This window comes from Eulemur rufifrons, chromosome 7, assembly GCF_041146395.1.
Source record: "Eulemur rufifrons isolate Redbay chromosome 7, OSU_ERuf_1, whole genome shotgun sequence".
Classification (NCBI taxonomy): Eukaryota; Metazoa; Chordata; class Mammalia; order Primates; family Lemuridae; genus Eulemur; species Eulemur rufifrons.
Genome location: NC_090989.1, coordinates 153,518,723 through 153,542,521, shown reverse-complemented (window position 1 = coordinate 153,542,521; position 23,799 = coordinate 153,518,723). Strand labels below are relative to the sequence as shown.

At 52.2% G+C, this 23,799-nt stretch overlaps 2 protein-coding genes across 5 annotated transcripts; one reads left to right on the top strand and one right to left on the bottom strand.

Moving 5' to 3' along the window:
* The first annotated feature begins 779 nt into the window (after positions 1-779).
* On the top strand, positions 780-21,966 carry SHISA5 (shisa family member 5). 4 transcript variants are annotated; one of them, XM_069473607.1, is made up of 6 exons: positions 780-928; positions 3,627-3,783; positions 13,328-13,411; positions 20,088-20,203; positions 20,383-20,595; positions 20,758-21,966. In XM_069473607.1, the coding sequence occupies exons 1-6, from the start codon at positions 862-864 to the stop codon at positions 20,835-20,837; spliced, it is 717 nt and encodes a 238-aa protein (XP_069329708.1). In that variant the 5' UTR covers positions 780-861; the 3' UTR covers positions 20,838-21,966. The 4 variants fall into 4 exon arrangements, with proteins under 4 accessions (XP_069329708.1, XP_069329709.1, XP_069329707.1 ...); XM_069473608.1 differs by having other exon boundaries at positions 780-931; positions 3,627-3,762; XM_069473606.1 differs by having other exon boundaries at positions 780-931.
* Positions 21,967-22,219: 253 nt separating this feature from the next.
* Positions 22,220-23,624, bottom strand: TREX1 (three prime repair exonuclease 1). The gene is made up of 2 exons (XM_069475667.1): positions 23,523-23,624; positions 22,220-23,220 (listed from the first exon to the last, which is right to left on the bottom strand). Exon 2 carries the CDS (start codon positions 23,192-23,194, stop codon positions 22,250-22,252), a length of 945 nt encoding a protein of 314 aa, XP_069331768.1. The 5' UTR covers positions 23,195-23,220; positions 23,523-23,624; the 3' UTR covers positions 22,220-22,249.
* Positions 23,625-23,799: the final 175 nt, after the last annotated feature.

Genomic DNA, 23,799 nt, shown 5'->3' with positions numbered 1-23,799 from the left:
GGCTGGGGGCAGGTCAGGAATTCTGGGCATAAAAAGAATGACCCAACTCTTTCCCTGGTTCTACCTGGATCCCTGCCCCACGGGGGTGGGGGTGGGGTGGCCTAGTATGTGTCTTGGGAGCTGCCAGTTCCTGACCTCAGTCCAGACCCACTGAGCCAAGGGGGAGCCTGCCCCGGCTGGGATTGGGGCGGGATCACCATGGGGATGGGGGTGTCATCCCAACAGGCAGGGGATGGAGTGTCCTCAGAGCTGGGGTCCTGCGAAGTCTTCGGACTGGGCTTCTGGAAGGAATCGGCATTTGTTGAGTGCCTACTGAGTGCCAAGGTCTGCGATGGGCACTGTCCCCGCACCAAGTCACCTCAGGGGGAACCTCGGGAGTGAGGATCCGCTGGGGAATACAGAGAACGGGGTGCGGAGGGGATGCGGCTGCCTCCTAGGCGCACACAGCAGGCGCTCAAGTGTTAGGATGCAGATCCCCGCGGGGACCCCCTTCCGGCTCCGAGGGCGGGGGACTGCCCCTCCCCTCCAAAAGTATCCGGTGAGCAGAAGGCAACTTTGGTGGGTCCCCGGCGACTGCTCGCGTCCTGGAAACGGTCCCAAGTTTTCGCGCCGACACCGGGGCGCGGAGCTGGCCCCGAGGCTGGGAGGGGCGGCCGCTTCCCCTCCCTCCTCCTCCTCCTCCTCCTCCTCCTCCTCCCCGTCGTCCCCTCCTCTCCCTCCCGGGCGGGGGTTCCGGGAACCGGCCGGGGTGGGGCAAGGGAGCTGGGCGGCCGTGCGGGTCGCTGAGGCTGCGGCCGCACCACGACCCGGTGTTTCAGTCCGTCTATCTGTCCGTCTGTCCGCCCGCCCGCCCGCCTAGCCATGGCTGCGCCGGCCCCCGTGCCACGGATCCTGCTGCTGCTGCTGCTGCTGCTACCGCCGCCTCCAGGTGGTGAGCCTGCGGGTGGGGGCGGTTCCTCCTGCCCTGGGACTGGGGCAGACACTTCCACGCGCTGTCCTTGGAACCAGCCAGGCAGCATCAGCCCCACAGTGCCCCCCACCGACCCCTAATAGTCCCGAGGCCGTCAGCGAGCCTTCACGACGGCGGACATCTGCTCCACCCCAGAGCCCCTCCATGCTTGAACTGACACTGCCTAGACCCCAGGCAGCTGCCACCTTTGTTCAGCCCTCGAAGGGTGGGGAGGAGTCTGCCCTCCCTCTGCCTTCCCTTCTAGGGTGTTGGGTCCCGGGAGGCTGGGGTAGGATTCCCCACCTGGCTTTAGCTCGGGCAGTGGCAACTGGAGGAGGCCTGGCCCCCCATGAGAGGCCTTCTCTCTCAGCCTCTGTTTACTGGCTGGGAGCCCCCACGGCTGCATCCAGTGGCCCTTGTGTTCTGGAGACGCTGGACGCTGAGGCTGGCCCCTGGGGTGGAGGAGACACCACTGCGTGGGCTTGTTGTAGACTGATGATTCACAGAATTCACAGACTCCGCAGGGCAGGCTGGGGGCCTTTTAGGGGTAGGGATTGGAACTCCCCCTGCTCGGCCATAGGAAGCTGCAAACTCCTTTGGGGCCGGTGGCTTCCTGGAGGGGAAGGCTTTATTTCCTGGAGGTTGGGACAAATCTGGAGGACCTGGGATAGGGAAATGAGAAGGGGAGTCCTGTGCCCAGAGTCAGCCGACCCCTGGAGTGAGCATGTAGGAGGGTGGCTGGTCCAGGGAGGTCTGGGGGTCTGAAAGCATTTGTGCCATGGACTCACTCACCCCTGTGTGTCTTCAGCCCCAGCGCAGAGGCTCAGGCTGGGCTGTGGCTGTTCCTGTAAAGACCCTGCTGGTGGTGGGGTCACCTGAGCCACCCAGCAGCACAGGCCATGCCGATGGATACAGCTGGCAAAGGTGGTCTTGTTGGTGGTCTGACCAACAAACTCTATGGCTTTTACAGAACAGGGTTCTGCCTGGAACTGCCAAGAACAAAGTGAAGCCCCCTAAGCCCCCAGTTTTCTCTTCTCAAGGAGGTCCCTCAGTGTCTCTGCCTTTGGGCCTTGCCCTACTAACAGCCCCAGGGTGCATGATACGCTGACCAGGCTGGGGACCAGATGCTGCCCACTGCCCTGGTGCCTGGCCAGGCTGGGTTTCCAGAGTCTGTGTCCTTTGCCAGGGTTGTTTCCAGGCCGACAAAGCCACATCTCAGGGATTATCATCAGACCTGTCCCCAGACTACTGTAGTCATGTGGGCCTTGCTCGACTAGATGTTCTGTTTGGGGGTCTGCCCTGGCAAATCTGGTACTGTCCCTTCCTGCTTATGGGCACTAGGTCTCTGCTAACGTAGCCTAAGTCTACATGGGAACATTTGACTACAGCATCTTCCTGGAGGTTTGTAAACCTGGGGTTACCCGTAGCCCTGGGTCATTTTCCACATTTGCTGTCAAACAGGTCTCCTCAGCACGACTTTGTACAATGAGTCTTGTTTCTTTTTTTTTCTTTTTTTTTTTTTGAGACAGAGTCTCACTCTGTTGCCCAGGCTAGAGTGAGTGCCGTGGCGTCAGCCTAGCTCACAGCAACCTCAAACTCCTGAGCTCAAGGGATCCTCCTGCCTCAGCCTCCCGAGTAGCTGGGACTACAGGCATGCACCACCATGCCCGGCTAATTTTTTCTATATATATATTTTTAGCTGTCCATATAATTTCTTTCTATTTTTAGTAGAGATGGGGTCTCGCTCTTGCTCAGGCTGGTCTCGAACTCCTGAGCTCAAACGATCCGCCCACCTCGGCCTCCCAGAGTGCTAGGATTACAGGCGTGAGCCACCGCGCCCGGCCTACAATGAGTCTTGTAAGGGTGTTACTAGAGCCCAGCTCTGTGGCTGAGAGCCTTGTGGTAGCTCCAGGGCTTCAGGTGGTACCAGTGCCTTGGAGTCCTGTGTGCCCGCTGCAGGTCCAGCCCAGTGCTAAGTGCCTTATGGACACTTGTGTGCTGGGTGTGACTGGCTGACTGTGAATTGGTCAGGAGTCAGGGGGCAAGGGGTGGTGTGTGAGGGTTGGGCCCTGGAGTTGTGGTGTCCAGCAGGGGGTGAGGCTGTGGTGACTGGGTGATGGGAGAGGGAATGAGGGTCAAGAACCTGGTGGTCCAGTGCCTGAGTGGTCAGCTGAGTGACTGCTGGGCTTGGGCAGCTCCTGGAGGAGGTGGTCTGCAGTAAGTCCTTGAAGCAGGAGAATTGAAAGGTGGGGGTTGGGAAACAGGCAAGAACGTGAGCAAAGTTTAGACAAGCTGGAAAACTGGAGTGATCTTCAGGGCCCTTTGTAGTCCAAACCCTGCCTGGAAGATTCTGGGCTTGGTCCTGAAGCAATAGGAACGAGGGAGATCTGCGAGTGGGAAGTGGCCCAGTCGGACTCACACTTACAAATCTCACTCTCCCATCAGAAGGCCGGTAGACTGGCTGGGGAGAGAGGGAGCCCGGTCAGGGCAGCTCTGCTGTGGCCCAGGGTAGCGGGCAAGGCTGGGTGTAGTGTTGGCCAGAGCTTGAGAGGTGGCCAGGATGGCTCAGACACAGCCCGGCATTCTTGGGTCTGGTGGCTGTGCTGGGGAAGCTGCTGTGTTGGCTAGGACTTGGCGCTGTGGGCCACTGGTGAACGGGTATGTCTTTCTGCTCCAGCTCACAGTGAAGTGTGTGTCGCTTCCCATGGACTCAGCCTATTCCCCAAGTCCTGTCCAGATTTCTGCTGTGGTACCTGTTACGACCAATACTGCTGCTCTGATGTGCTGAAGAAGTTTGTGTGGAACAAGGAAAAGTGTGCTGTGCCTGAGACCAGGTGGGTGCATCTGTGGGTCACAGGGTGGGTGGCCTGAGCCTGTGCCCAGCAGGAGAATGCATGGTAGAGAGATGGCCCTGCCCCTCTGGCCTCAGCCCTCCCAAGGTGGTGGCTGGAGTACTGGGCCAGAGGGTTTGGGGAGCTCCTGTTCTAGGCTGGACTCCCAGGCCTGTTCCATTAGTCTCCCCGTTTTCCTCCTACCCTCAAGGGCGCCAGCTCACCCAGCCTTGGGCTGAGCAGGTTTCTCAGGGGTTGGTGGTCTTAGCTGGCCCTGTGGCTCACCACTGAGCACGTACCTGTACCAACATGTCCTCAGGATGGCCTGGGCATGAGTGTACCCCACAGTACGCATGTGCATCTGGGGGATGTGCTTTGTGCAGGTGCCCTCCTGTGGGCCCTGGAGGTCTCAGTGTGTGGGCTTGTGAGCTCTGCTTATGTCTTCCTGGCACAGCCCATGAATTTACCCTGCATCTACACCCCATGGGTGTAGATGGGCTGGGACCAAGGTTCCAGGCCCCTGTGTGTGTCTCTGTTTGCCACATTCTGTTTCCTTTGTGTTTGGCCACAGGTGCAGAGGGCTGAGGTGGTCTCACTCCTCAGCTCATAGCAGGTAGTCATCATTCATCTGGGCAAGACCAACCCCTCACCATCTTATGTTTACTTTACTCTCTCATGACCATTCCATTCCCTTCCCACCCCACAGGCAACCAATCTGCTGTGTTTAAGGTGTATCTTTTTTTTTTTTTTTTGAGACAGAGTCTCGCTCTGTTGCCCGGGCTAGAGTGAGTGCCGTGGCATCAGCCTAGCTCACAGCACCCTCAAACTCCTGGGCTTAAGGAGTCCTTCTGCTTCAGCCTCCTGAGTAGCTGGGACTACCGGCATGTGCCACCATGCCTGGCTAATTTTTTCTATATATTTTTAATTGTCCAGTTAATTGCTTTCTATTATTAGTAGAGACGGGGGGTCTCACTCTTCTTGCTCAGGCTGGTCTCGAACTCCTGACCTCGAGCTATCCCCCTGCCTCGGCCTCCCAGAGTGCTAGGATTACAGGCGTGAGCCACCGCGCCTGGCCAAGCATCATTTATCGAGAAAACTATCCTTTTTTTCTATCACTGTTCAGTGCCAACTTTGTGTTATAAATTGTGTGTCTACATGTTCATGAATATATCTCTAGGCTCTGCTTTTTTTTTTTTTTTTTTTTTTTTGAGACAGGGTCTGGCTCTGTCACTCAGGCTAGAGTGCAGTGACATCATCATAGCTCACTCTCACTGCAACCTCAAAGTCCTGGGTGATCCTCTTGCCCCAGCGTGCTGAGTAGCTGGAACAACAGGTGCGTGCCACCATGTCTGGCTAATTTTTTTTTCCTATCTTTTGTGAGACAGGGTTTAGCTCTTGCACAGGCTGATCTGGAACTCCTGGCCTCAAGCGATCCCTCTACCTCGGCCTCCCGAAGTGCTAGAATTACAGGCATGAGCCATCTACTTTCTCTCTAGGCTCTATTCTGTTGCATTGGTCTATTTGTATCCTTGAGAGAACAGTAGACTCATAATTACTGTAGCTTTGTCTTAAGGCTTGATACTCTTCAATATTGTCTTGGCTATTTTTGGCCTTTGGGATTTTCATATAAATTTTAGAATCAGCTTGTCAGTAAGACTGGCTTGGATTGCATTGACTCCATAGGCCATTTTTGTAGAACTGGCATTTTACTGTATTGAGTTTTTCAATCCATTAACGTGGTATATCTGCCCATGTATTTAGTTTTCTTTCATTTTCTCTCAGTTATGTGTTATAGTTTTCTGTGTCAAAGCCTTGTATATCTTTTTTTTTTTTTTTTTTTTGAGACAGAATCTTGTTCTGTTGCCCGGCAAACTCCTAGGCTTAAGCAATCCTTCTGCCTCAGCCTCCCGAGTAGCTGGGACTATAGGCATGCGCCACCATGCCCGGGTAATTTTTTTTTTTCCTATGTATTTTTAGTTGTCCAGCTAATTTCTTTCTATTTTTTTTACTAGAGATGGGGGGTCTCACTCTTGCTCAGGCTGGTCTCAAACTCCTGACCTCAAGCTATCCTCCCACCTCGGCTTTTATTATATTTTTACCTATGTATTTGTTGTTTTGATAGTACTATAAATAATGTAGTTTAAAATTTTCATTTTCTAATTATTCATTGATACGTATGAATGTGGAAAAACAAACTCAAAGTGCTTTTTCTATTGTCTCACACCAAAACAATGAACACAGAAGATTTTTGTCACCAAATACGTGGGGGTTTCTCTCGAGATAGCAAGGGAGCAATCAATTCTGTAGCAGACACGAGCGAGTGTCCTCCAATTCAATTCCAGCACTATCCACCTGGGCATAGCATCAGATCCGACAGGTTGAGGGCTGAGTCCCCAAGACTACCTCCGCTTCAGACACCAGTTGCAAGTCAGGGCCTCTGGAACTTCTGACTGACCAGCTTCAAGTTGGAGTTCGTACTACTTCCTCTTTGGGTTAAATTAATTTGCTGGAGCGGCTCACAGAACTCAGAGAAACACACTTACCAGTTTATTATAAAGGATACAGATGAAGAAATGTATAAAACAAGATATGAGAAGGTGGGGCATGCCACCCTCCAGGAACCTCCATGTGTTCAGCTATCTGGAAGCTCCCTAAATCCTGTCCTTTTTCATTTTATGGAGGCTTCATTATATAAGCATAATTGATGGAACAACTGACCGTGGGCCACTTAAGCTCCAGCACCTTCCCCTTCTTGCCTCCCTGGAATATAAATACAGTTAATTTCTATATATTGACCTGTATCCAGCCCTTACTAAATTTACTCTTAAATTGAGTGATTTTAATTATAGCTTCTTTAGGATTTTGTATAAAAACAATCAGGTGATTTGCAAATACTGACAGTTTTATTTCTTCTGTTCCAATCCTTATACATTTTATTAATTTTTCTTGCTTGATTGTGCTGGCTAGGATCTCCAGTACAATTGAAAGTATATTGATTAGGCCGGGTACGGTTGGCTCACGCCTGTAATCCTAGCATTCTGAGAGGCCGAGGCAGGCGGATTGTTTGAGCTCAGGAGTTTGAGACCAGCCTGAGCAAGCGCAAAACCCTGTCTCTACTAAAAATAGAAAGAAATTATATGGACAGCTAAAAATATATAGAAAAATTAGCCAGGCATGGTGGCGCATGCCTGTAGTCCCAGCTACTCGGGAGGCTGAGGCAGAAGGATTGCTTGAGCCCAGGAGTTTGAGGTTGCTGTGAACTAGGCTGATGCCACGGCACTCTAGCCCGGGCAACAGAGTGAGACTCTGTCTCAAGAAAAAAAAAAAAAAAAAAAAAAGAAAGAAAGAAAGAAAGTATATTGATTAGATGTGTGTTTCAGTTAGATTGAAAGTGGTAATAGTGTTCTGTTCTTGTTTCTGGTCTCAGAGGGAATGTCTTCATTATTTCACCATTAAAAATAATGTTAGTTGTAAGTTTTTTTTAGATACTCTTTATTAGATTAAGGTAGGTTTTTGCTATTCTGAACAGTGATACTAATAACTAATTTTTTTTAAACAAGTTTTTGGTACCTTGTCAAAGGAGCATATTTCTTTTGGGTATGTATCTAGGAGTGGAATTGCTAAATTGTTGGATGCATGTGTTCAGCTTTGGCAGATAATTCCAAACAGTTTTCCAGCATGCTTGTATTAATATTATTTATATTCCCACCAGCCATGTATGAGAGTTCCAGTTGGCTCTACCTCCTCTCCAAAACTGGGTATTATAAATCCTTTTTCAAAAAATTGAGATATAATTACATACAGTAAAATGTACAGATCATACTGTTTCAGTTCAATGAGTTTTAACAAATGTATACATCTAATGTATACAACACCCTAAAGATATAGATCATTTCCCTTATGGAAAACAGTATGGAGGTTCCTCAAAAAAGTAAAAATAGAATTACCATATGATCCAGCAATCCTACTACTGGATATATACCCAAAGGATATGAAATCTGTATCTTGAAGAGATACCACTCTCCCATGTTCATTCCAGCATTATTCACAATAGCCAAGATAGTGAATCAACATAAGTGTCCTTCAATGGATTAATGGATAAAGAAAATGTGGTGTATAAACACAATGTAGGTTTCAAAGTAAGGAAATCTTGTAATTTGTGTCAACATGAATGAAACTGGAGGACATAATGTTAAGTGAAATAAGCCAGTCACAGAAAGACAAATACGGCATGATCTCACTTATATGTGGAGTGTAAAATAGTCAAACTCATAGAAACAGAACAAAATAGTGGTTTCCAGAAACTATGGGGTGGGGGGATTGTGGAGATGTTGGTCAGAGGACACAAAATTTCAGTTAGACAGGAAGAATAAATTCAAGAGATCTATTGTACATCATTATGGTGACTACAGTTAATCATAATATATTGTATACTTGAAAATTGCAAAGGGAGTAGATTTTAAGTGTTCTCACCACAAAAAATGGTATGTGAGATAATACATATACTAATTAGCCTGATTTAGCCATTCCACAAGGTGTACGTATTTCAAAACATCATGTTGTACACCATAAATATATATAATATTTGTCAGTTAAAATAAAAGATATAGATCATTGCCATTCCTAGAAAGTTTTAATTTTAACAATTTTGGTAGTTATGCAGTAATATCTCATTGTGTTGTTTTCATGATTTCTGTCTTTTTTTTTTTTTTTTTTGAGGCAGAGTCTTGCTCTGAGCTAGAGTGCCGTGGCTCAGCCTAGCTCACCGCAATCTCAAACTCCTGGGCTCAACTCGTCCTCCTGCCTCAGCCTCCCGAGTAGCTGGACTACAGGCACATGCCACCACGTCCAGCTAATTTTTTTCTATTTTTGGTAGAGACAGGGTCTCACTCTTGCTCAGACTGGTCTCGAACTTCTGAGCTCAGGCGATCCTCCTGCCTCGGCCTCCCAGAGTGCTAGGATTACTAGGTGTGAGCCACCGAGCCCAGCGATTTCAGTCTTTTTTGTTTGTTTGTTTGTTTGTTTTTTGTTTGTTTGTTTTTTATTTTTTATTTTGTTTTTTCCCCCGCTTCTCCATGGGTTGGAGATTTCAGTCTTTTGAAGTTTATTGAGACTCATTTTATGGCCCAGCATCTACTTGGTGAAACTTGGTCAATGTTTCATATATGTCTTAATCAGTTCAGAATGCCATTATGAAATACTATAGACCTTGTGGCTTAAACAACAATCACTTATTTCTCACAGTTCCAGGGTCAGGGTGCCAGCATGACCTTGGTATGGACCCTCTTCCTGGGTATGTCCTCTCATGGCCTTCCCTTGGTACTTACATGCAGGGAGGAAGACGAATTTCTCTTCCTCCTTTTTTAAGGTCGTTAATCCCACCATTGTGGGGTATCTATCCTCACAATCTCTTCTAAACCTAATTACCTCCTGAAGGCCCTGCTTCCAAATACCATCACATTGGGGGTTAAGGCTTCAACATATAAATTTTGGCAGGGGAGTGCACAAACATTATTCAGCCCATAGCATCCCAACCCTGGCCCCCCAAAATTCATGTCCTTCTCACAAGCAAAATGCATTCGTTTCATACCAACAGCCCCAAAAGTTTTACCTTGTTCCAGCGTCAGCTCTCAAGTCTAGAGTCCAAAGTCTGAATATCGTCTAAATAAGATGTGGATGAAACCAGAGGTACATTTGCCCTAAGGCAAAATTTCTCTCCAGCTGAGACACTTGTGAAAGTGGATGAAGATGTGTAATTCCATAATATACAGTGGTGGGACAGGCATAGGATAGGCATTCTCATTCCAAAAGGGAGAAATTCGTAGGAATAGACAGGTTCCAAGCTGTTCCAATACCTGGCAGGGCAAACTCCGTTAGACTTTAAGGCTTGAGGATGATCCTCTTTGGCTGGATGCTCTGCCCTCTAGACCCCCTGGGGTGGGAGTTGCACCACATAGCTCTGCTGGGTGGGTATCTTGGCCTTTGAAACTGAGGTAGAGGCAACCGGGCCCCCCATCCCCATTTGGCCTGAGTACTCTGGGTGGGCGTGGTGGCCTTGATGAGGTCTGAATTGTCTTTGGGGTCCTTTCCTTGTTTTGAAGAACAGTGTGGCTGCACAGCCACGTAGCTCCATGGCGCAGTCCTGTGGGATCTAAGACCCGCTTCCTTCATTTCGTGTCATCTCTGGCCGCCTTCAGTTCAAACCTGAAGGCTTTCTGCTGGGGTGAATGCCTAGGTCTGTGGTCCACACCCATTCTAATCTCATCAGATGGTTTTTGGACTACACTCTAAGTATTCTCTACAATACTCATAGGCTCAGAATTTTCAGAATCTTTAAGTTCTGGTTCTTTTTTTGCTTAAGAATTCATTTTCTCTTCTTGCATTTTACTGTAAGCAGTCAAAAGGATCTCAGCAGTTCTGTCAGCAGGTGTTTAGAAATCTCTTCAGCTGTGGGACACAGTGGCTCCTGTCTGTAATCTGAGCACACCTGGGAGGCCAGGTAGAGGGGATGGGCGGATAGCTTGAGGCCAGGAGTTTGAGAGCAGCCACAGCAAGAGCGAGACCCCGTCTCTACAAAAAATAGAAAAATTAGCCAGGTGCAGTAGTCCCAGCTGCTCGGGAGGCTGAGCCCAGGAGTTTGAGTCTGTAGTGATCTATGATGATGTCACTGCACTACAGCCTAGGAGACAGAGTGAGACCCTGTCTAAAAAAGAAAAACACAAACAAAAACGTGGTGGCTCACGCCTGTAATCCTAGCATTCTGGGAGGCTGAGGCGGGAGGATCACTTGAGGTCAGGAGTTTGAGGTTGCAGTGAGCTATGATAATGCCACTGCACTCTAGCTCGGGTGACAGAGCTAGACTATGTCTTGGGGAAAAAAAAAAAAAAGCTCTCCAGCTAAATATCCAGTATATTTCAAGTTCTCTGAATTGCTCAATCTTTAATCTCTTTAAATTCTTTTTTTCCTTTAGTCTCACTGTTTAATCTTTAAACAGTGTATGTATTGTTATTTTAATGTCGGTATCAGGTAACTTCAATATTTGAAGCCCCTGTGGATATTTCTGTTTTCAGTTGTTTCTGTTATTTTCGATTTGTATGTTCTAGTCTCCTAGTGTTCCTGAAAATTTTTGATTGTGTGCCTAACATTGCATTTGCAAAATTGATTATAGAATTGGCATTTAGGACTTTTTTCCAGGGAGGACTTCTGTTGCTTCTGCTGGGAGCACTAGCCTTCCAGGATCACCTTGGCCTGTCTGCAGAGAGTGAGGTGATTGGAGCTGGGCTGTCTGCTCGGTTTGTCCCTTCCTCCTGAGGTCCAGCTTTTCAGGTCTCAGCCCAAGTGAAAGGGGTCACCAGGGCCTCCCTACCTGGTGGGCTCTGGATCTCATCCCTGTCACCTTGGCTTCCTAAAGCTTCCAGAAGTGCTGCTCAGCCTCTCAGCTGTCCCTCTGAAATTGGCTAATGCACCCAGGAGAACAAGGACGTCAGGTGCCAGGCTTATTATCTTTGTGGGTCTTTATTTCCAGCCTCTCCCCTACTGCACCCCCACATGGTACCCTTCACGTTGCTTTCCAAAGCTTCCATGCTGATTTTGTAAAAAATATTTTCTCCTTAGCTTTACTGGTTGTCTTTCAAATTTATTTGGGTATAGTTGTTATTATTTTTTTTTTTTCTTTCTTTCTTTTTTTTTTTTTTTTTAAATAGAGATGGAGTCTCGCTCTTGCTCAGGCTGGTCTCGAACTCCTGAGCTCAAACGATCCGCCCACCTCGGCCTCCCAGAGTGCTAGGATTACAGGCGTGAGCCACCGCGCCCAGCCTTTTTTTTTTTTTTTTTTTGAGACAGGGTCTCTCTCTGTTGCCAGGCATGAGGGCAGTGGTGTCAGCCTAGCTCACGGCAACCTCAAACTCCTGGGCTCAGGTGATCCTCCTGCCTCAGCCTCCCAAATAGCTGGGACTACAGGCACGCACCACCACGCCCAGCTCATTTTTCTATTTTTTTGAAGAGATGGGGTCTCCCTGTGTTGCTCAGGCTGGTCTGGAACTCCTCAAGTGATCAGCTCCTCCCACCTCGGCCTCCCAGAGTGCCAGGGTTACAGGCATGAGCCACTGGGCCCGGCCTATTTCCTATTTTTTGTTGAGTGTTTTTTTTTTTTCTATCTTTTCTCCTTTTTCTTGATTAGTCTTACCAGAGTTCTATCAGCTTTGGTTTTGTTATTCTCCATTATTTTCTAGGGCTGTTGTTTTGGTTTACTTTTTCACTCCATTAATTTCTTCCTTGTTTTTTGGGTTTGCTCTGTGACTTAAAAAAAGTCTTCTTGGCTGGGCATGGTGGCTCATGCTTGTAATCCCAGCACTTTGAAAGGCCTATGTGGGAGGATCACTTGAGGCCAGGAGTTTGAGACCAGCCTGGGCAACCTACCAAGACCCTGTCTCTAGAAAAAAAATAAAATAATTAGCCAGGTGATCACTTGAGCCCAGGAATTCAAGGTTACAGTGAGCTATGATCGGGTCACTGCACTCCAGCCTGGGTGACAGCGAGACCCTGTCTTAAAAAAAGATCTTGAGTTTAATACCTTCTTGTTTATTTTTAACTTTCCTATTTCCTGATAAATGCTACTAAAGATATAAATTTCTCTTTAAGAAATACTTTAGCTGTGTTTTGTGAATTTTGACCTGTAGTGTTTTCATTATTGTTCAATCCTACATATTTGTTAATTTCCTTTATGATTTATTATTTAACACAGTACAACTCACAGGGCTTTTTTGTCCTATTTTGTTTGTGTTTTGGACCATGTTAATTAGCTTCCCAAGGTATGAGATTGTTTTCTAGCACTTTTTTTTTTTTTTTTTTGAGACAGAGTCTCACTCTGTTGCCCAGGCTAGAGTGAGTACCATGGTGTCAGCCCAGCTTACAGCAACCTCAAACTCCTGGGCTCAAGGGATCCTCCCGCCTCAGCCTCCTGGGTAGCTGGGACTACAGGCACGTGCCACCATGCCCGGCTAATTTTTTCTATTTTTAGTTGTTTGGCTAATTTCTTTGTATTTTTAGTAGAGGCAGGGTCTCGCTCTTGTTCAGGCTGGTCTCGAACTCCTGACCTTGAGCAATTCTCCCGCCTCGGCCTCCCAGAGTGCTAGGATTACAGGCATGAGCCACTGCGCCCGGCCAGCACTTCTTTTTTTAATTTTTTTTCATCTTGTGGTCGGAGAAGATACTTTCTTTGTATATCTGTCTTTTAAAATCTATTGATATCATATTGGCCATTAATTTTAAACAAAACAAAACAGAAAACCAAAGAAAAAAATCTATTAATACTTGTTTTGTGGCCTAATCTGGTCTCTCCTGGAGACGCTCCCATGTGCACCGGAGAGAATGTGTGGCATTGCAGCGGGAGATCCCATGGGCGAGGTTCATCTTTATGAGGCCACTGAAGCTACCAATTGGTGGTAGCTTTTGTTCATGTTTTGTGTGTGCCCTAAGGTAGCGTTTGCTTGTCCCTGGTGTGCTAGGTGGGGCTTGAGTTTGTTAATCATGAGGTTTCTCTTTGCAGTGTGCCCGCCAGCATGAAGCCACTGGAGCAACTGGGCTCGGCGCTGAGGTTTCGCTCTAGCTTGGACAGTGACCCCATGTCAGGGTAAATAAAGCCTGAGGCTGGGTGCATCTTCCAGGCAAAGATGATGAGGGGGCTTAGGTGGGCTAGGGCAAGGGCTGTGGGGACTGGGATGATGCAGTCATTGCGGTGGAGCCCCAGAGAAGCTGCCACTATGTTGGACCACGAGGACCCTTGAAGCTTATGTTGGGAAGTGTGTGTTGGTGTGTTGGGGTGGTGGGGATAGGGGTGGCTCTGGTTGGGTTGACAGTTGAAGGGCCAAGGGTGGGGATCACATTGATCTAGGTTGTGGGGAGCAGTGGATGACTGATGGGTCCTGATGGGGGGGGTGACAGTGATGGGGCACTGATGGTAACAGGTGTATCCTGATGGGGTAATGGTGACAATGGTGACAGTGAGGGGGAGATGGTGAGGGTGGCAAGTGCATGGTGATGGGGTGATAATGGTGGGCAAAGGTGCTAGGACAGCTGATGATGCCATGGTCCCTATGTCAGGACCTTCATCTCAGGGAACCAAAAAGCAACCCTGTCCTCTAAACTCCAGCCTCCTTGGCCGGTTTCTGCCCTGTCTTGTTGCCTCCATGACAGGTGTGACACACACTTCATGAGGATGGAATGAGTGTGCTGCCTCACATGCGTGTGTTTTCCTGGCTCGGGTCTGTTCTACTTGCTGTCTGTCTCCTGCGCTGGTGGATCTAGAAGCCCTTTTCAAGAGAAGGCCTGCCCAGGCCTTGTTGCCCCTTTGGAGGAAGGGACCTTAGGCTCCAGGCCTGGGGGTGGGGTTGGTTCTTATTCTCCCCATCCTGCCCTGGGCCTGGGTGGGCGTGGGGCTCACTGGCTGCAGCAGAACACAGGGCATGGCTCCTGTGAGTGGAGGAGGGGAACCCCTCCTCAGTGCCCCTCGGCTGGTCGGGGACTGAGACCTCCCTCCACATCCCAGAGCTCCCCTCCTGCCCCGAGGCCCAGGCTGCAGATGGCTCCACAGGATTCTGACGCCTGGCCTGTGTGGGCCTGGAGGCAGCCCAGGGTGGGCCTCATCCTGAGGACAGTGGGCACCATGGAGGGTTCTGGGCAATGCTGGGGTCTGACAGGTGTTTTAGGAAGACCCACTCTGGCTGCTCCCTGGAGGATGGAAAGAGCAGAGGGGAGGGTGTGGCAGGCAGCCAGTGGGGGGCTGCTTTGGCTTCCTGGCCAGAGTGCTGGAGGCCGGAGGGAGACTGGGCTTGTGGGGAGAGGTGGGGATGGAGAACTGCATTCAGCAGCTGCCCACCCCGAAGGGGCCTGAGGGAGTGGGAGGTGTAGGGCTGCCCTGGTCTCTGCTCTGAGACAGGGCTGAGGTCCAGCCCTGAGTGGGGACGCAGGATGGATGTAGGACGAGAATGGGCTTGGGGTGAGGGGCTTGGGTGGGTGAGATGAGTGTGTGGAGGACTGAATCTGAGGGTCAGCGATGCAGATGTCTGAAAGAGGAGCTGAGAGGGAGGGTTCAGATAGGTGGGGGGAGCCAGGCGGGTGGGTGGTCTGTGAGCATTGTGACCTCTGTGATGTGCCCTGTGAAAATGGGGTTTCATACCCAAAGGCCATGGTGCCCTGGGCAAGAGCCGTTCCATGAAGGGAATTGAAGAGCGAGTTGGAAGTGTGTACGATGAGTGTAGACAACTCTGTGGAAGAGTAAGACAGGAGTTGGTGGGGGAATGGACGTGAAGGGCTTTGTGTGCAGTGGTGGAGACTTGAGCTGGGAGAGCAGAGAGAGGGGACAATGCAGAACCAGCTCCCCAAGGGACATGGAAGGAGGTGTGGCTGCTAAGGGCTGTGGCAGCAGGGAGGTGACTGGACCAGCTCAGGACATGTCTTCCCTCCCCCAGGTGTGCACATAGGTGTGTCAGCCCAGCCGCAGGCCATGGTGTGCACAACACTGGGCCTTCCTTGCTCTGTGCCTCGTGTGCCCTGTCCCTCCCGCCACTCCGGCCCCAGTGCTGCCCCTCCTGCCTCCCACCCGCTGGGAAGAGCAGAGGGCTAGAGTGATGCTCCCTTCCCACACCTTACCTCATCTCTTGTCCTCTGCTTTGTTCTGAGCCCCAGCATCACACAGTAAAGGGTGTGGGGCGTGGGCAGTGGGTGCTGGGAGGAGGGTGGGGAGACAGGGTCATCAATGATACCTCTCCTGTGAGCACTCTCTGGCCTCCTGTCTGGGCCCAAGGAGATGTCTTCTCCACTGGCATCTGTGTGCTGCCTTCTCAGCCAAGGGCACTGTTGTTGCCCGCCAGAGAGTTGGCTCCTTGGTGGGGTCCAGCCCCTGCTTCCTGGGCCGTGGCCAGGAGGTCAGGAGACGCCAGGCAGGGGAAAGACGCTGTGGGCCAGGGGCCCTGTGCCAGCTCTGCCCCCACTCCCCACCACTGACCCCTCTTCTTCTGCTCCTTCTCAGACTCTTCGCCCTTGGCTGTCCCTCTGGGCTGTTTCTTGGCTTCCCTAAGAACGAGGCACCGGGTCAGAGCACAGGGATGGTGGATGAGCCAATGTCTGCCTGGCCTTGCGATGTCACAGCCTGGAGCAGGGGGTGTCCTCCCTTGATGGGGGCTCTGGGCTTCCCATAGTGTGGCCATGTCACCTTTGTGCTCACAGTTGGCTCAGGCCTTCTGCCCCTGAAGACTTAGGCAGGTGACTCTCAACCTGCCCTGTTGAGTGGTCAGTGGCCCATGTCCATTCTTGGCCCGCTCCCTCTCTTCAGCTTTCTTGGGCTCCCTGTCATTCATGTTTCTTTCTTTTCTTTTTTTTGTTTTTTGTTTTTTTGAGACAGTCTCACTCTGTTGCCCAGGCTAGAGGACTGTGGCGTCAGCTTAGCTCACAGCAACCTCAAACTCCTGGGCTCAAGCGATCCTCCTGCTTCAGCCTCCTGAGTATCTGGGACTACAGGCATGCACCACCACACCCAGCTAATTTTTCCTATTTTTAGTTGCCCAGCTAATTTCTATTTTTTGTAGAGATGGGGTTGCATTCTTTTTTAGGCTGGTCTCGAACTCCTGACCTCAAGCGATCCTCCCACCTCGGCCTCCCAGAGTGCTAGGATTGCAGACGTGAGCCACTGTGCCCGGCCTGTCATGTTTCTTTTCCTGATTTCATAGTCCCTTCCCAGCTTCTGGCCGCTCACAGGACAGTCGGACAAGGCTGGTGTGTTTAAGCAGCTGAATGGAGTACCTCTGGCTGCAGGCCCCAGGCAGGCCACCACTGACCTGCTGCCCTGACTCCCTCGTGACAATGCAGGGGAAAGGTGGGGAGGTCTATTAGGCAAGGTGTGGCCATGGCCAACTGCTGCTGCCTCCCGGCCCTCAAAACCTCCTTTCTGCCACTCAGGCCCACTCTACTACAGCCTGTCTGCGCCTGCCAGCGTCATGGGGAGAGCGCTGGTGTCCTGGGTCCAGAGACAGCCTTTGCTCAGTTTGAGCACTGGGACTCCTCCGCCTCCTGCAGGCCGCCCAATTCTCTGCAAGCCCTACAATATCGCCCAGCCTCCCTGTCTGGGCTGCTGCTCCTCCAGCCTTCAGGCCCCTCCTGCTAGGCTGAGTCTGCCTTCTGAACTTGGCCTTCAGACTCCTCAATCCAGGAGATAGCTCCAGCCTTGGGAGGCCCCATTCCTTCCTCTTGGAGGTGTGGTTCCGTGAGTACGGTAGCCTGGTGTGGCCATGGGCCCCCGCTGCACTCTGCAGCCACCCCTCCAGTGTTGCTTGGCTTCCTCAGGGTGTCATGCCTGTCTGTCCTGCTAGGACTACCCCTAGAATCCCTGAGACAATTAATTCATTCATTTGTCAGATATATATTGAGCACTCACCATATGCCAGGCACTGGAAATACGATGGTGGCCCAAAGGTGTCACAGGTGCAGTTAATCAAATGCTCACACAGTGGAGTGTATTTACAAACTGAGGTAGAAAGGAATTTAATTCTGTAACAGCATTTACTGAGGAGCCTGTCCTCATCTGCATAGCAAGGGAAGGTGTCACTGCAGAAGTGATGGGTGAGCAGGAATTAATTAGGTGGGGGTGGGTCAGGAGGAAGGAAAGGGCTGACCAGGCAGGAAGAACTGCCTGTGCAAAGGCTCTGTGGCAGGATGCGGTATCGTGCTTTCAAGAGCTGAAAGCAGGGTGATGTGGCTGGAGCCCAGAGAAGGAGAGAGGGTGGGAGTCCCAGACCACAAAAGGCTTTGTGGGTCTAGTGAGGAGTTTTGTTTTATTTAAATTTTAAATTAAAGATTAAATTTTGTTTTATTGTAAGTTTCACTATCTGGTGAGACAAATTCCAGATTTTTCTTTTCTTCTTTTATTGTCTCTATAATATATATATACAGGAAAATACAGAAATACACACACACACACACACACACACACACACAGGTTAGCAAGTAGTTCTAGAGCACATTCTTTTGTGATCTCAAGAGCTACAGGAGCCATAGGAGGCATATGAGCATGAGTGACATGATGGGACCTGGCAGGGTGGCCCTGGCTAGGTGGCCAGGGGGAACATGGGGAGGCAGATTAGTGGCTTGGGGAGTGCACTGGTGGGAGAGGAGGAGCAGAGGGTTCAGGCTGGACCTTGCTCATTGCTTGTGTGTCAGCCAGGGCCCCAGCGTTGCGCTCTGGCCCCAGGTGGATGAAGGTGCCCATCCAGGAGGATGGCTGGAACAGGGGTGGTGGGGATGGGGCTGGTTGGGGCACACGTAGAGGCTGGGGCATCTCTCAGACCCCCCCAGAGGAGCTGCCCTGGGCGGCCAGGCCCCTGCAGGCACGGGTCTGGGAAGGCAGCCAGGGTGCCTGGCTTCCCCTCCTCCCCTCTTGGCTCCTTGGCTGCTGGCGCAGCTGTGGCGCCTGGGTCATACTGTGTCTTTAAGAGGGTGGCTACAGGCCTGTGTCTGTCCTTCCTGCAGCTGACGTCATCTGGAGGAGATTTGCTTTCCTTTTCCCCTCTGAAAGGGGAGGAGTTTGAAACTGAGTGGCCCATGATGGAAACTGGGGAAGTGCAGGAGGCCCCTGGGTGAAGGCGGAGGCTAACATGGGGTGAGCTTGGGCACCATACTGTGTGTGTGAGAGACCGAGACAGAGACAGAGAGCTCGCCCTACAGTGGCATGTCGTTGTGTGTGAATGTGTGTGTGTTTCTCTTCCTGCCTCTGGGTGGGCAGGAAGACACCTATGATCTCTATGATCTGATGGTCCTATCCTGGGGCCTTGTCTTGGACTGCATGGGGGCTGATGGCTCCTGTTTGGGAGCTCGGCTGGGTGCTTCTGAGCCGTGAGCACGGGATGCTAAGGGCCTGTTCTTAGGTATGTCCCTGGGCTGTGGGGTGGGGACCTGCTTCCTCTCTGGCCTGCTTCCTCTCTGGGCTGTGGGGGAAAGCCCCTGGCCCCACCCTCCCTGGGCCTCTGAGGGGGCGGTGCCCTACAGCTAGCAAAGTGCCTTCAATTTTTGAATGTGTCTGGTGCAGTTACCAAATGTTTGCCTTTTGTTTTTTTTTTTGTTTTTTTTTTTGAGACAATCTCACTCTGTTGCCCAGGCTAGGGTGCCGTGGCATCAGCCTAGCTCACAGCAACCTCAAACTCCTGGGCTCAAGCAATCCTCCTGCCTCAGCCTCCCGAGTAGCTGGGACTACAGGCATGTGCCACCATGCCTGGCTAATTTTTTCTTCTATATATATTTTTAGCCGTCTAGATCATTTCTTTCTATTTTTAGTACAGACAGGGTCTTGCTCTTGCTCAGGCTGGTCTCAAACTCCTGACCATGAGCGATCCTCCTGCCTCGGCCTCCCAGAGTGCTAGGATTATAGGCGTGAACCACCGCGCCCGGCCACAAATGTTTGCTTTTTATTAGACTAAAGCTTGGCTTCTGGGAACACAAGAGAACAGTAAGGGACTCTGTCTGCCTTTGGAAGTCAGATTTGGAGAACTTCCCAGACAAGGGCCTCCACTGGAGGTCAAGGGTCCGGCAGGGGAGCCTCCTGCCTCCAGCCCCTCTGTGTCACCACCTCTGGCCCTTAGCCGCCTCATCTGTGAAGTGGCTGTGCTGGTCAGAGGTGGGGAGGCCAGGGATGTGTGTGAACACCGCGCACAGTGCTTGCCACACAGCAAGTGTGTAGTGAGAGGCCGCTGTCCTCGTCACTCCAGGGGACCAGCAGCCCTGCCTAGGCTGTGGTGGGAGAGCGGAGGAACACTGCAGGCCTTGCCCTGCTCTTCTGGGTGCACTGCCCTCCGCCCACCTGTGCTTCTGGAGTCATTTTATCTTCAACATCTGCCTCCTACATTGGACCGTGGGCTCCCAGAGGCCAGGGTTGGTTGTCTTGCCCACCGCTGAGTTTTTTGACTCAAACCACACAGTGCCTGGCTTGTGGCATGTGCCTGATACCATCTGCTGAACCAGGTGGCTGGGGGTGACAAGATGTCGTCAGGGGAAGGCTTGAAGAATGCGTTCCCATGCTCCTGAGGGCAGGGCAGGGAGCAGACCCTGGGCGAGGTGCTTTTCGTAGACTTACAGACACCCCTGTTTTATACATGAGCAAACCGGGACTGAAACAGGTTCAAATTACACTACCAGGAAGTTGCCATATCTGTATTGTCCAGAGTCCTTCTGGCAAGAGGGGTGTCCTGTGGGAACCGGTGAAGTGTGGATGCTGGTCCTGGGGAGGGACGAGAGGCCCTGGGTCATGACCAGCTCTTTGGCAGGTTCGGAGCCACTGTAGCCATCGGCCTGACCATCTTTGTGCTCTCTGTTGTCACCATTATCATCTGCTTCACCTGCTCCTGCTGCTGTTTATACAAGATGTGTCGCCGGCCGCGTCGTAAGCATGCCCACCCCACCCCCTGCCCTACGGTGACTCCCCTTGTGTGCGGGTACAGACCCCTGGGTGGGCAAGGGCAGCCACCAGGGCCTGCTTTGGCTAAGCTGGAGGGAGGGGTGGCAAGCCTGGCCCTCACAAGCTGGGGAGATGGAGGGTCCTGACTGGGATTCTCTTTGCAGCGGTCGTGACCACCACCACAGCCACCACGGTGGTGCATGCCCCTTACCCTCAGCCTCCAAGTGTGCCACCCAGCTACCCTGGACCGACATACCAGGGCTACCACGCCATGCCCCCGCAGCCAGGGATGCCAGCAGCACCCTACCCGACGCAGTACCCACCACCCTACCCGGCCCAGCCCATGGGCCCACCGGCTTACCATGAGACTTTGGCTGGTGAGTGCCACTGCCAATGCTGTGACCCTTCCTGGCCTCCCAAGCCCCCACCCGTCCCCCCTCAGGCATCCATCCCAGAGTACATGGCTGAATAGGCCTCTGCCCGCTTCTGCTTGCCTGCCATCCATGCCTGTGGCCAACCAGTATTCTCTCTGTTTTTAGGAGGTGCAGCCGCGCCCTACCCTGCCAGCCAGCCTCCGTACAACCCGGCCTACATGGAGCCCCCGAAGGCAGCCCCCTGAGCCTGCCCCTGCCTCTTTGGCTGCCACTTGATTATGTCATGTGTGTGTGAGTGGCATGTAGGCACAGTTCCTTACTGCCCCGTGCCTGGTGTGTGTGTGCTGTCTGTACACGTGGCTTCTTCTGATGCCGACGAGGTGGGGAACAATCCTTGCCAGAGGGGGCTGGGGCCAAACTTTGTTCTCTTCCTCCCTTGAAATTATGCTTCCTAAAATCTCAAGCAAAATTCAAAGAATGGGGTGGGAGTTCTTTTCCAGCTCGCCCGAGGGCGACCAAGTGTGGCCTGTCACACTAGAATAGTGCAGCCTTTTGTGGGGATGATGCAGATGTGCTGGTTTTGTCACAGTGGCCAGCCACTGTTTGAGGCCGTGGCTTGTCCCCAAGGTTTGGTGTGCCCTTTGCAGAGCCAGGGCCATGACATAGGCAAGTGAGCAAGCTTGGGATCTGGCCAAGCTGGGTTTCAGTCCTTTGTCCCCCTGCTCTCTGGAGCCTGTGCCATACCCAGTGGGAGTTGGGCAGCCTCCTGAAGCCAAAACACCTCAGGCAGAGCCTCATCCACTCCTGACAGCTGCCTGCCTGGACCGCCCCTGCATCCTCCCTGGGACCACCTGGAGGGCCACGTCCACTCACGGCCTGGCTGCCCGTGGGGAAGCTTTCCTGCCCTTGCTGGCCCTGGCTCCTGCCACAAGTGGTCGGGGCATCCTCTGTCCACCAACACACTCAGGTCTCTTCCCTGCAGTGTTTTTGTTTTACTTTTAGCCAAACATTTTGCCTGTTTTCTGTTTTAAAATGTTCATGATAGTTATGTGAAACTGAAACCCCTGGGTCCTAGAGGGAAATGGGCCCATAGAGAGGGACAACTTGACAACTCTGATGCCCCTGCTTCCCCAATACCAGCCTCACAGAATATCCAATTCCTCTACCCCAGTCCACAGTTTGTCCTGACAGCAGGGACACCTGGGCCAAGGGGCCATCTGGATCAAAGGAGGGGGTGCTGGGTGGCAGCTCTGGCCCAGACATGAATACCTCGGTGTTCTCTATCCCTCTGTTGATGTCTCACTGGGTCTGTCTTAGCTTTGTATCTGTCACTGTATTTCTCAGTCTAGGGTCTGCACCCTTGTTTATAATAAATGCCGACATTTAGAGCTTCTGCCCCTTTCTTCATAGCCTTGGCTGCTGGGATTAGGCATTAGGCTGAGTACCTGTCCACCATTTGGGTTTCTGTGTTTTCCCTACTTTTAATGGGCTCAGATGTTTGACCGTCCTGCTAGGGAGAGTGAGGGACAAAAACTGTGCCCACTTCTGCCCCCTTCTCAGGTCCTGAGTATAGACAGAGGCCCAGGCTGCCAAGGAGGGTAGGAGGCCAGTGATCGCTCAGTGCTAGGGGAGTCTTTATTAGATTGTCATTCTTGGCCTACTGCCCAGGTGTGGCCAGGGACAGTCCATACAGCATGGCTATTGCCAAGGTCAGGAAAGCCAGCAGACCCAGTGGGGCCAGCAGGCCCTCCTTGGGTGGGGCTCCAGAGTCTTTCATTGGAGAAAGAGCCTTAGGTCTCCTGCTCCCACCAAGGCTGGGACTTGTATTCCTGTCTGTGGCTGGGGGTGCAGTGGCTGTGACAGCAGATGACCTTGGGTTGGTCCTGGCACAGGCAGTGACCCCGTACATGGGCTTGATGGTGCCGAAGGGCCTGGCGTGAGCATCCACCCACTGCAGCAGGGCCTGTGACCTCCACTGACAGATGCTGAGCAGGGCTAGGACGTCACCCTCGGCTGTGTGTGAGTCCGGTGGGGCCTGCCCGTACAGGCGTGTGTAGATGTTGCCTAGGCTGTAGCTCTTCCTTGGGCCATGGTCCAAGGGGCTACTAGCTTGTTCCAGGGCCTTCAGGGCAGCGATGCTATCTACGCAGAAGGCACCATCCAGAGCATTGGCAAGGCCCAGCGTAGCCAGCTCCGCCTGAAGCAGGGGGAAGTCGTAGCGGTCACCGTTGTGTGCCACCAGGCACCAGGGCTGTGGCTGGCGCTGCAGGAAGGCTAGGAGCAGGTTGGCCAAGTTGTCATCGAAGCATTGACGCCCATGTGCTGCCAACACAGCTGTGCTCAGCCCTGTGATCTCACTGGCTGCAGGGCTACAGTCCTTCCCCGGAGCCACACACAGGGAGAGCTTGTCCACCACACGGGGTGGTGGGGGCACTGTGGAAGGTGGCCCCTGAGAGGTGGGGGGGCTCTCCAGGGCGCATCTGTGGACGGCCAGCAGGCACAGCTCTGTGACCTTCGGCTGGGAGAAGGGCAGGCCAGTGGCCTCCAGGTCCAAGAAGATGAGGGTCTGCATGGGCCCCGAGGGTGGGGCCTGCGAGCCCATGGTGGGGTAGGTACCTGCCGTTGAGTCTGGGGAGGAGCATGGGGTTGAGGTGGGCGTGAGTGCCCAGTGGAAAGATCTAAAGTGGGTGGGGTGGGGGCAAGGGGTAGGCAGAAGCACATCTCAGGCCTTCCCTGTGCTATCTGGCACTGTCCCTGAGCTCCAGGGCCCATTTTCAGCGCAGGAAGTTAGAGAGGGTGGAGTGGTTTCCTCGGTGTGACAAGCACACTCTACTGTTTGAGGGAGGGGCCCCTCTCCTGGTGCCCACCTAGTCTGGGATGGGGCAAACCCATGGCCTTCCTACCCCATCCCTTTGGGGTTCCACACTTACCGTAGCAGCAATGACTCGGCGCACACTCTCCCTCTGCTTCCAGATGCTGGCAGCAGTGGCGGGAATCGAAACTCAGCCTGGACCCGCCCACAGGCTGCGTGAGCCAGGCCCGCCCTGCTCGTCAGCCCGCCTGGTCTGCCCCTCTCATGCACATTGGACCCCCCCAGAGGCCATTTCGATCCCCAGCTGTGGGCCTGCTGGCTGCCGCCATGCACCAGGGTCCTCACAGCTGCGAGAGCCAGCTGGGAGGACTAGGCTGTGGTGCCAGGCTAGCTCC